The 11,170-nt window shown below is 55.0% G+C and overlaps 1 protein-coding gene across 1 annotated transcript in view; it reads left to right on the top strand.

Annotated features, from left to right (window-relative positions):
• The first annotated feature begins 6 nt into the window (after window positions 1-6).
• Window positions 7-11,170, top strand: part of PTPN23 (protein tyrosine phosphatase non-receptor type 23) — a 16,249-nt gene continuing 5,085 nt past the window's right edge. Inside the window, 20 exon segments of the mRNA XM_019616731.2 lie at window positions 7-100; window positions 2,759-2,833; window positions 3,504-3,631; window positions 4,223-4,299; window positions 4,940-4,989; window positions 5,403-5,534; window positions 6,009-6,089; window positions 6,540-6,671; window positions 6,782-6,829; window positions 7,133-7,189; window positions 7,809-7,867; window positions 8,109-8,188; window positions 8,410-8,524; window positions 8,728-8,793; window positions 9,116-9,261; window positions 9,500-9,823; window positions 9,949-10,103; window positions 10,239-10,390; window positions 10,583-10,762; window positions 10,969-11,167. Of these exon segments, the coding sequence (XP_019472276.2) occupies window positions 17-100; window positions 2,759-2,833; window positions 3,504-3,631; window positions 4,223-4,299; window positions 4,940-4,989; window positions 5,403-5,534; window positions 6,009-6,089; window positions 6,540-6,671; window positions 6,782-6,829; window positions 7,133-7,189; window positions 7,809-7,867; window positions 8,109-8,188; window positions 8,410-8,524; window positions 8,728-8,793; window positions 9,116-9,261; window positions 9,500-9,823; window positions 9,949-10,103; window positions 10,239-10,390; window positions 10,583-10,762; window positions 10,969-11,167 (2,340 nt within the window). The 5' untranslated portion in view covers window positions 7-16.

The raw sequence follows: 11,170 nt of genomic DNA, 5'->3' as shown, positions 1-11,170 counted from the left end.
CGGCGGCTGGGCCGGGATGGAGGCCGTGCCCCGCATGCCCATGATCTGGCTGGATCTCAAGGAGGCCGGGGAGTTCGCTTTCAACGCCGCTGTTAAGAAGGTGGGGGTCGAGGCCTGCGTGAGACCTGCTGGAGGCGGCGAGGCCCCTTCCGGGAGCGCTCCCGGAGCACTGTGTGGGGCCTGCGGGGGATTTGTGGGGTGTCTGTGGTAGCTGGGAGGAGGCTAGGGGCCTGTGAGGGAGAGGAGCGCCGGGGCTGTGTGGGGAGGCCCTGTGGGCTCAGGGCCTAGCGGAGGTCCTGGGCTGTCCCTAGGGCTGCGATAGGTGTGGGGCTGGGAGGGGTTTGTGGGGCTCTGTGGCTCAACTCACCTTATCCTGGCTGTGCTCAGCGTGGTGCAGGGCGTTGGGCTGGAAGTGAGGCTGTTGGCATGTCCCAGCCCTGTCACCTGAGGGCTTTGTGCCCACTTTGGGACTCTCCAGAGCTCTCATCGCTGGGGCAGTGGGTAACTGTTGCAGGTGCTTGGGGGCAGAGTTTGGGGTGTGAGGAAGCTTTAGTGCTTCCTCAAGCCTGCAGTACCCAGTAGGAGCCATCCAGAACTACAGGGTGAGTTGGCAGCTCTGTTCCTGCAGCACGTGACCGGCTCCCAGCACCGTGTTCTTCCTCAGACCCCACCTTCTCCAGCACTGCACTCGTGGTTCATAACCGTGACAGGCACTGGTGTCACCAAGAAGCGTGTGTCAGAAGCCCAGTGCTGCGTGCAGATGAATTTCTCCTCATCTCTCTGTTGCTGGGGATTTTGGGGGGAGGACGACGCTCAGGAAGAGTGTGCTGGTGCTCCCATTTCTGACAGCCCCACTTTTGGCAATTCTGTTACCCTGATGTGGAGCATTAAGGATTGAGGGAAGCTACAAGTATGGCAGAGTTATAGTGACCTTCAAAAGGAGCTGCCCAGCACCCATCAGGAGTTGAAAAGAGAAGTGGGTTTGTGCTCGTGTGTGCTTCTGTTGCTAGTGAGAGGCTCCTTGATCCTACAGCTGAGGGGCTGCAAGGCACAGCGTGGGACAGCCAGAACTGGAGTCCTGTCCTGGGATGGAAACATGCAGGGGGACCATAGCCAACAGATGGGCTGAGAGCCAACAGATGGGCTGAGGGCTGCTACCCTGTATCGAGGTCAAGCCAAACCATTCCCATTCATCCCCTGCCCATGGGATGTGTGTTTTCCTCCGAGGGAGCAACGTGGCATTTGTCCTGATGGAAAAGAATGATATTTGTCAACCTCAGAGCTGAAATGTGAAAGATTAGCAGGCATCTGTTGTGCCCATAAAGGACATCGTGTTCAATGTGTTCCCTGTCCAAAGTAAAACATGGAGGGAGGAAAAGTTCCTGCAGACCCCAGCTTGGTGCCCTGCCTGTCACTCTGACTTTAGGGAAGCTGAGCCCCTCTCCCTTCAAACTTGTTTGAGCTGTGCTTTGGCACTCCATCCCCTCCATCCCCACCTTCTTCTGAACATGTTTTTAGACCTTTGTGATGGTTGCTTCTATGAAAGCTCTTGCCTATTATTTAAGATTTCTGACTGAAAAGAGTGATGTTATGGTGAGCAGACACCCTCACCTGCAGCATGAGTGGGCTGTCCTAGCAGGGCTGTCACCTCTCTGTCCTTCAGTTTGTTTTTATGAAGTGGAGGGAGATTCAGGACTTAATTATCAGCTACAAACAAGAAGCCCCACCTCCAGCTGGCACTTCGAAGTGCCACCTATGGAGGGAAACCACGCTTTACAACCTTGCTGAGTTAGAAATTCATTTATTTACGTGCATGCAGAGAGGTGTTTGTTTCTCCAGTGCCACCACCTGCTTGCCTGCTGAATTTTGGGATGTGGATACAGAGGAGTGGGGTGGGAGGGACACGGTGACATCGGGAGTGGCTTCATCACCATGCAGCTGAGTCATGCCCCACTGCCCTGGGCATTGTGCAGCTCTGGCCCGGCTGAGAGTTTTATGTATGGATTTATTTTTATATTTTATTTATTGCATGGTGGGAGATTTAGATCTACTTCAGTGGCAAGGGGGCGAGCAGTGCTTCAGATGTACCAAACTGCTTTAACCTGGCAGATAAGTGCTCAGAGGATTGCTGTATACAAAGCCACAAGAGCTCTTTTCAGTCTGGAAGTGCCAAGCTTGCCAAAAGTGTAACCCAAAAGAATCATAGCATGGTTTGGGTTGGAAGAAACCCAGCCCACCCAGACCCAATCCCTCCCATGGGTAGGAACACCTCCAATCCAATCTGGCCCTGGGCACTGCAGGGCTGGGGCACTCATAGCTGCTCTGGGCTGCCTGTGCTGTTGTGTTACTAAATCCACCCTGCTGTAGTTTAAAGCCATTACTGTTGTCCTACCTCTGTGCTCCTGACAAAAAGTCCCTCCCCAGCTTTCCTGTATCCCCTTTGAACTGGCACTCTGAGCCACCTCACCCTTCGGTGCTCAGCAGAGGCTTTTCCTTGATGCACGTGAGTTAGGCACAGATGAGTATAAAATGTGAATCCTCCCCAACAGTGCCTTCCCCACTCCTGGCAGAACCCTGGGGCAGGAGTACATCCCTCCCACCATCCCCAGGCTGCCCTCTGAGCAAGCTCCATGGGAAAGTGTCCGTCAGAAACAACACAGGGAATTCTTGCAGGCCCTGCTTGATCTGGGACAGGCAGTGGTTGTGGGTATTGCTCTCAAATGGGACCAGGCTCTCACCTGTTCTTTCTCCCTTCCAGTTTGTCCTAAAGAATTATGGGGAGAACCCAGAGAACTACAATGAGGAGCTGCGGAAGCTGGAGGTGCTCCGGCAGGTAAGTCAGCTCTGCTGGCCTCAGCATCACCCAATGGCAATGCTTTCAGCAACTGGGCTGTATCCTGCGCTTCCGAGGTGATTTGGGCTCCCCGAGAGCTTGAGGAGGTTGGATGTTAGGGCTCTGTAGCATGATAGCCACAGCCCCACTGAGAACCTCCAAAAAAAGGGATGGTGAGAGGCACACAGGGCTGAGGCAGAGCTGTGGGCCTGGCAGCCAGAGGGCTTTGTGCATGCACAAGTGCTGGCAGGGCAGCCTGTCTTTTCCTTCAGGAGTAAAGGAACAGCTCTAACAGCCCTGCAGGCTGCAGACACCCCCCACTGCATCTGATCAGAGGCATGAGACGTTTCCAGTTGCTCTCAAATTCCTCCTTTTTATTGTTTCACTCTGTGACAAGGAGAACGCGGGTTCTTCCTTCTTGATCTCATTGCTCTGGATCCATAAATTGGTTCCATAAAGCATAATTTGGGAGCAGACAGACATCTTTTTCTCAGTGTGCTTATCATGGGGGTGCCAACAAATCTGTGAGCTCAACTGTCCCTTGCAGAAAGGCACCTGCTCCCACCTGCACACCTTCTTGCAAGCCAGGCGGGCACTGGGCCCTTTGCCATCACGCCCAGTGTGCTGCCCAGCCCTGTGCAGATTATTCCTCTTTCTCTGTCTCCCCCAGAGCGCCGTGAACGTGCCCAGGGACTTCGAGGGCTGCAGCACGCTGAGGAAATACTTTGGCCAGCTCCACTACCTGCAGAGCCGGATCCCCATGGGCGCCGAGCAGGAGGCTGCAGTTCCCATTGCATGGTGAGGTGCTGCTGTGCTGGGGTAGGGGAAAAGGGGCCTCCTCTTCATGCCCTTGTGGGGCACAGTTTTCCTGTATATTCAAGGCTGGGGCATTAAGGATGGGAGGATTGGGAGCTGCAAGTGATTGCTGCACTTTGTGAAATAAGGAGGTTGCCCCAAACCGGAACAGCTGCCCCCTCATCACTTTGCACATCCTTTACAGACATCTGATACGTTCCACTCTGCACTGCACCTTTCCCATTAATCTGTGTGGAAGAGCCTTTAGGCACAGTGCCCTACGTGCCTCCAGTTTGGTGTACCAGAGAGGCCACTGGGGTTGGAGGCTGGTGGGGAGAATCTGCCTCCCAGAAGATGTAGGAAGGCAGCACAATCACTGGTCTCTTTGTGATGGCACTTCTAGGCCAGCTTCCCCTGCTGCTGAAATACAGCTGTGTCTGGCACAGGGGGCTCCTGGGAGCCCTGTGGGAAATGGCATCCTGCCCTGGGAAGCTGGCAGGAAGGCTGAGCTGAGACAGAGGCTGGCTCTAAGGAGATGCAAGACAGAGCCTGTAGCTCCACCTATAGCTGGTGAACAACCTTCTTTCTTTGCAGGACAGAGATCTTTTCAGGCAAGACAGTGACTCATGAGGACATCAAGTATGAACAGGCTTGCATCCTGTACAATCTGGGTGAGTCCTGGGAGACTAGCTGCCCTGCTGGTCCACCCTTCATTTCACTGGGCTTGAGGGATATCCCTCCTCTCTGCCCTGCCTTCAGTCTGTGTTCCCTCCTTGGAGCAGCCTGGCAGAAGCGCAGGAAGCTGACTTTGGGTTTTGCCAGAAACTTCTTTCCCTTTCCTCTTTATCTGAGAGCACCCCAGTTGTGCACTGCCCTGCATCTGAGTCACGGCTGGGCTGCAGGTTCCATGGCTGCAGGAAGAAGGTTCTTTCTAGCACAGTGACAACCCAGTCAGACTTTGTCATGCAGCATCCCTCAAAATATGTTTAAAAACAACAAATGCAACACTTGTTGCCCTCTTGCTCTCTTGTGTTGGGTTTTGTGGACCCAAAGGAAAGGTCACACTCATTCCAGAGATGCTGTCAGTGCAGCTGAAGTTACTCACATCCCTGTGACTGGGGCTGCCCTTTGCATTGCAGACTGCTTTCTGTTCAACAACGCACAGAGGAAAAGGCTTTAGTGAAACTCTATCCAGATCTGGGCTTCGTTGGAAAGGGACACCCAGCTTCTGGCTTTGGCACTGCATGTGGGGCTGCGTGGGGGCTGACCGGCTGCAAATCACTCCGCTGAGCTGTGCTCCTCTTTCCCCAGGTGCACTGCACTCCATGCTGGGCGCCATGGACAAGAGAGTGTCTGAGGAGGTAACAGTCCCTTCTCTTCGGTGTGGGTTGTTAAAAGCATCGGTGTCAGACACCAGCTCTGGATGTCTGCTGTTTTCTCAGCACAAAGGATTGGGAGGGGAGAGATCTCACACAGGATTTGGTCACAATTTAGTGCATGCACAGCGTGCATTAAAACCACTGTTAAATGCATTGAGAGCTTTCTGGATTGAAGCTGGCCCTAAGAGCTTGTGGCAGGCTGTGGCAGCTGCTTCTGGGAGTCTCAAGGGAGGCACAAACAGCACAGGAAACATCTAAGCCCTGCTGAGCTGGATTTTATCACCCTAATCATAGGTGCAAAGGGAGGATGCTGCCTCTCCAGTCTTCCACAGCCTCCTTGCATCCACTGGCTTGGCTTGTGTGTGTGCATGACACGTGTTCTCCTGTCTGCTCAGGGCATGAAGGTTTCGTGCACCCATTTCCAGTGTGCTGCCGGTGCCTTTACCTACCTGCGGGACCACTTCCCCCACTCCTACAGCGTAGACATGAGCCACCAGATCCTCAACCTCAACATCAACCTCATGCTGGTAGGAAGTGGGCTCTGGGGCAGTGGGGAAGTGGGAATGGCTCCTTGCATGCCGTGGGGCAGCTGCTGTGTAACTGGAAGTGAGGTTGGGAGGAAGCAGTGTGTGGTGTCAGCCCCAGAGGTTTCCCTGTGCACTGTTCCTAGGAGCAGGGATGTGAAAGATAGAATCATAAAGGTTGAAAAAGACCTCTAAGATCACCAAGCCTAACCATCAAACCATCCTCATCATGTCCCTAAGTGCCACATCTCCACCTCCAAGGACAGGGCCTCCACCTCTTCCAGTGCTTGACCAATCTTTCAGAGAAATTGTAAAGAAGAGCTCTGTGCCACACTGCTGGGCCCAGGGGCTGTGGGGGGCATCTTTTTGGGCTGTGTCAGCAGTGCTGTGCTGGCTTGTCAAGAAAGGGACTGCTACCAGTGAGTCCAGGAGGGTTTCCTGTACAGGAAAACTCAGACTTCCTTCTTGCTTTGGCAGGGCCAGGCACAGGAGTGTCTGCTGGAGAAGTCCATGCTGGACAACAGGAAGAGTTTCCTTGTGGCCCGGATCAGCGCTCAGGTGAGGCACTGGAGGATCTCTGCTGAATGCTTGCTGTTTCCATGAGCACCTGCTGTAAGCAAACAGCCTCGCTCTCTCTGTGCATGGCAGTGGTGCTTGGGATGAGGAAGTTGGAGGGGTTTGTCCAGACCCTGTACAGCATCAGTGCAGCCACACAAGGCTGCTGTCACAGCGAGCTGGGAATGCAGTCACAGCTCCTCAAAGCAGAAGAACAGCAAATTTCCACGAAGAAAAATGTATTTTTAACACACCCTCTGGGGAAAGCTTAGCACAGGGATGGCTGTAGTCTCTGTCTCTGACCCAAAATACATCAATAAGATGCCCACCAACTTCTTGCCGTGCTGGCTGGATGATCTCAGACCAGGCTCATTGAATCCTTTCCATTGTTGCTTTCCTTTCAAACTGGGATCTGTCTGTGGAGTTTTTAAATACCCATCCTGCTCCCCACAGGTGGTGGATTACTACAAAGAGGCCTGTCGGGCCTTGGAGAACTCAGAGACAGCCTCACTGCTGGGAAAGATCCAGAAGGACTGGAAGAAGCTGGTTCAAATGAAGATCTACTATTTTGCTGCTGTGGCCCATGTAAGTGGGAAGAGTGGCACCGGGCTGCAATGTGAGACCAGCCCTTGATTTGCTTGCCAGAAAGATTTCATTGGAAGGTTCCCTAACATTGCTGCTGTGTTCTGTTCCAGCTGCACATGGGAAAACAGGCCGAAGAGCAGCAGAAGTTTGGGGAAAGGGTAAGTGTGGCTGTGTCGACCCACGCTGCCTGGATTGAGGTCCTGCCCTGATAGGATTGAGTCCTGGGAAGAACTGTCATGCTAACGATGGGGTTTTTGCATTAAGAGTTTATTAATTGTGCTGGTGCTTCGTGGGGTTGTTTTAGTGCCACGCAGGTGTTCTTGGCAAACCCTATTACACTGAACAAAGCTGCAGCTCATGGGGTTGGCTGGTGGTACTCCCGTGCAAGGAGTAGGCACGTAATTCTGCGCCAACTCTGGTGCTTTTAACATATTTGGGGCTAATTCCTCTTCTCTCTGCAGGTCATCTACTTCCAGAGTGCACTGGATAAACTCAATGAAGCTATCAAGCTGGCAAAGGTACATTCCTTCCTTCTCTGGTAGCAGTAACCAGACTGTAAAACCCTCAGTGTGTCACTGCTTTGTGGAAGCACCCTTGGGCATGATTCTTTCACATCCCTGCTCTAGGAGCAGCGCTCAGGGAAACCTCTGGGGCTGACACCAGGCACTGCTGTCCACTCCTGAGGAAAGGGACAGAGTGACACAAGGGACTTTTGCTTTGCTGGTGTGAGTCTGGAGTGCAGTGCCTCGAAATGGGGACTGAATCACACAGGGTACTGGTGTGTTGTGAGAGGGGTGAGGGCTGAGCCCTGCTCGTGGGCAGTGAGATACCAAAGATGAGAGTTCGTGGTGCCAGTGTAAGAGCTTTCCTTGCCCACTGACTGGAGTGGCAGACATGGCTTCCCAGAGCATCAGTGTTCCCCTCTGGGACATCCATCAGCCCTCTCCAAGGCTCTGTTACCTTCCAGCAGCCCCACAGGGGAGGGCACAGTAATGAGGAGATGGCTGGTGCTGCTGCTGCTGCTGCTCCCAGGGTACGCTCCAACTGTACCTGCAGCTCACGCAGCTGCAATCAGCACTGGGGCAGCAGTACCCTACCCTTGCCTGTGCTAACTTGCTTTTATTGTCACTTGTGCAGGGACAGCCAGAAACTGTCCAGGAAGCCCTGAGATTCACTATGGATGTGATCGGTGGCAAGTGAGTGTGCTCAGGCTGCCCCAGCCATAACTGTCCTGCTTTTCTATGGGCCACAAACACCTCATGGCCTGAGCAACCAGTGAAGAGCCTCAGCATGGCAGTGTCCTGTGCCCCCCCCCCCCGTCGCTGCCTGAGGCTCTTGGCTCTTCCCAGAACCCAGGAGGGGCAGAACCTGACCCCATGGGGAGCACGCTCAGGGAGCCAGGGGTGATGTGTGCTTCTCATCACTTCTTGTTTCTAGGTACAACTCAGCCAAAAAAGACAACGACTTCATCTACCATGAAGCTGTGCCTGCCTTGGACACCCTGCAGTCTGTGAAAGGTAAGGATGGGCAGTGCCCCCTCCTGTGAGCTGCTAAGGGTGGGGGGCATACACAGAGATGCATGGTGGATTTGTGGAGATGTGGGAAACCTCTGGAGCAGTGGGGCTTTGTGCTGAGATTCGCTCCTCTCTGTGGAATCTGCTAGGAATGAGGCTTTGACTTTGGAACAGAGGAGTTTTGGAGGCTCAAGACTCACATGTGCTTTGTGTTTGAACTGCAGGTGCTCCACTGGTGAAAGCCCTCCCTGTCAACCCCACAGACCCTGCTGTCACCGGCCCTGATATCTTTGCCAAGCTGGTGCCCATGGCTGCCCACGAGGCTTCTTCACTGTACAGGTGTGTCCCAGGACAATCATGGAGCTGTGTGCAGATCTCCAGGACTGAGCTCACAAACAGCCTGTGTCCCCAGGGAGTCCTCATGCTTTGGGGGTGGGGGGGGCTGGGCTGCAGCTCGTCTCCAGAGGTCCCTTCCAACCCCTATGATTCTGTTGTTTCCTGAGTCTCACAGCAGCACTGAAGGATTTTTCTCTTTGTTGTAGTGAGGAGAAGGCCAAACTGCTGAGAGACGTAATGGCAAAGATTGAAGCCAAGAATGAAGTGCTGGAGTACGTGTGAGCTGTACCTGAACGGGGCCCTGGCCTCTCTTCCTGCTCCAGACCTGGGTGTAGGGCAGTGAGCTGCGCATGGGATGTCTGCTGATGGGAACAGACACCTCTGAGCTCTCGGCCCTTTGCCCTTGTGCTGAGCACAGGCTGTCCCAGTTTGCCCAGCTCTGGTCAGTGACCAGTTCCCAAATACATCCTGCAGCTTTGCTTTGCTGCTGGAGGACAACTCCTCAGGGCCATGCCCTGAAGTGGCTGTGGTATGGGATGGGGATGCTGGGGGTGGTCAGGTGCCATTGCTCTAGGAGCTTCTTTCCACCTGTAGCCAGTTCATGGACCCCATGCAGCTGGACCCTGAGACAGTGGACAACCTGGACATGTACAGCCACATCCCCCCCATCCTGATGGAGAAGTGCGCCGCGCTCAGCGTGCGCCCTGACACCGTCAAGAATCTCGTCCAGTCCATGCAGGGTGAGCTCACTGGGACCAGCAAGGGGCTGGGATTGTCTATTTTCCCCCTGGCTGCAGCTGGGGAATCTCTTACCACCATTTTCTTGCCCGTTTAAATTCCTTACCCCTAAAGCATCCTTCCCGCTGGCTGTTTGTGGTAGGTGATGGTGTCCTGCCTGCAGCAGAGGGGTTTGGTGCTGCCTGGAACGCACTACAGGCCTCTCCTTGCCACAAACCAGCCTCTGTGTTGCTTTTCCAGTGCTCTCTGGAGTGTTCACTGATGTGGAAGCCTCGCTGAAGGAGATCCGGGACCTGCTTGAGGAGGACGAGGCGCAGGAGCGCAAGCTGCAGGAGCTGCTGGGGAAGGGCTCAGTGCCACAGGGTTCTCCGCCACCAGCATCCTCCACGGGGCTGGCAGAGGTCAGCAAGGAGTGCTCCAAGTACATGGAGGTGCACGAAAAGGCCAGCTTCACCAACACAGAGCTGCACAAAGCCATGAACCTGCACATTGGCAACCTCCGCCTGCTCAGCGGGCCGCTGGAACAGGTCCGGGCTGCGCTGCCCTCACCCACACTGAGCGAAGGTGAGAACCACACTGCTGAGCCACCCCACATCCCACCCCCTGCAGCTCCCTCCCTTTGCTTTGGGTTTGGGCTGGGGTTGCTGCGTGGGCTCCACCGCAGCTGTTCAGCGTTCCCTATCCCCCAGATGACAAACAGGTGCTGCAGAACCTGAAGAGAATCCTGGGCAAGGTGCAGGAGATGAGGGACCAGCGGATGTCCCTGGAGCAGCAGCTGCGTGAGATGATTCAGAAGGATGATATCACCACCTCACTGGTCACCACTGATCGCTCCGAGATGAAGGTGGGTGTCCCCAGCCCTTCCTTGTGCCGTGTAACCCAGTGTGGGCTGCAGTGAGTGCTCTGCTCCATCCCAACCTTGAGCCCCTTGGGAGGCAGCGTGCCTGCTGGCCCCTCAGATCCTTCCCTCTCTGGGCAGAAACTCTTTGAGGAGCAGCTGAAGAAATATGACCAGATCAAGGTATACCTGGAGCAGAATCTGGCTGCACAGGAGAACATCCTGAAGGCCCTGACAGATGCCAATGTCAAATACGCAGCTGTGCGCAAGGCCCTGGCCGAGGTGGAGCACAAGTGAGTGGGGACATGGGGACGATGTGGGTCTTGTATATGGAAACAGTCCTCACCCACCCCAAAAGGGCTGCCTGTGGGGTGGGGTCTCTGGTGGCTGTTGGTGCTCCACACTGGGGCTACCCAGGGGCAGGGGAACGTGAGGGCAGCTCAGCTCTCTGTATGCATGCACACACCTCTGTGCCATATCCCCAGGTGGAACACCACTGTTCAGACCTTGGTGGCCTCCTACGAAGCCTATGAGGACCTGATGAAGAAATCTCAGGAGGGGAAGGATTTCTACACTGACCTGGAGGGGAAAGCTGCCAAGCTGCTGGAGAAGGCACGGGCGGCCTGCCAGGCTGCTGAAGCCAACAGGCAGCAGATCTTGGAGAAGTAGGTGGTGCTGGGGCTGGAAGGAATGCAATGGGACAGCCAGGAGGGGGAGAAGCACATTAGGCTGCAGTGTGGAGGCTTTGGCTTCGGTGCCAGAGCCCTAAGAACTCTCCTCACCCCAAGGGGCAGTGTCAGCACCCTGCTGGGTGGAGATGGGGGATTCTCAGGATGAGCTGCCCATGTTAATACCTACTCCCTCCTGCCAGGGAAATGAAGAAGCACCCACCCCCTCGTCCCACAGCCCCCAAACCCTCCCTGCAGAAGAAGCCATTGGAGCTGGAAGCCGAGGGGCCAGAGGTGGGCGACCTCCCCCCGCTGGGCTCCCTGGGCTTGGCCGACCTGCCCGAGGACCTGCGCAGCCTCCCCCCCGATGTCCTGGCCGCACATCCGGCCCGCCTGCCGCCCGCC

This window comes from Meleagris gallopavo, chromosome 6 (genome assembly GCF_000146605.3).
Source record: "Meleagris gallopavo isolate NT-WF06-2002-E0010 breed Aviagen turkey brand Nicholas breeding stock chromosome 6, Turkey_5.1, whole genome shotgun sequence".
Taxonomy (NCBI): domain Eukaryota; kingdom Metazoa; phylum Chordata; class Aves; order Galliformes; family Phasianidae; genus Meleagris; species Meleagris gallopavo.
The sequence above is the reverse complement of the archived record's forward strand: the minus strand, read 5'-3'. Positions and strand labels throughout refer to the sequence as shown.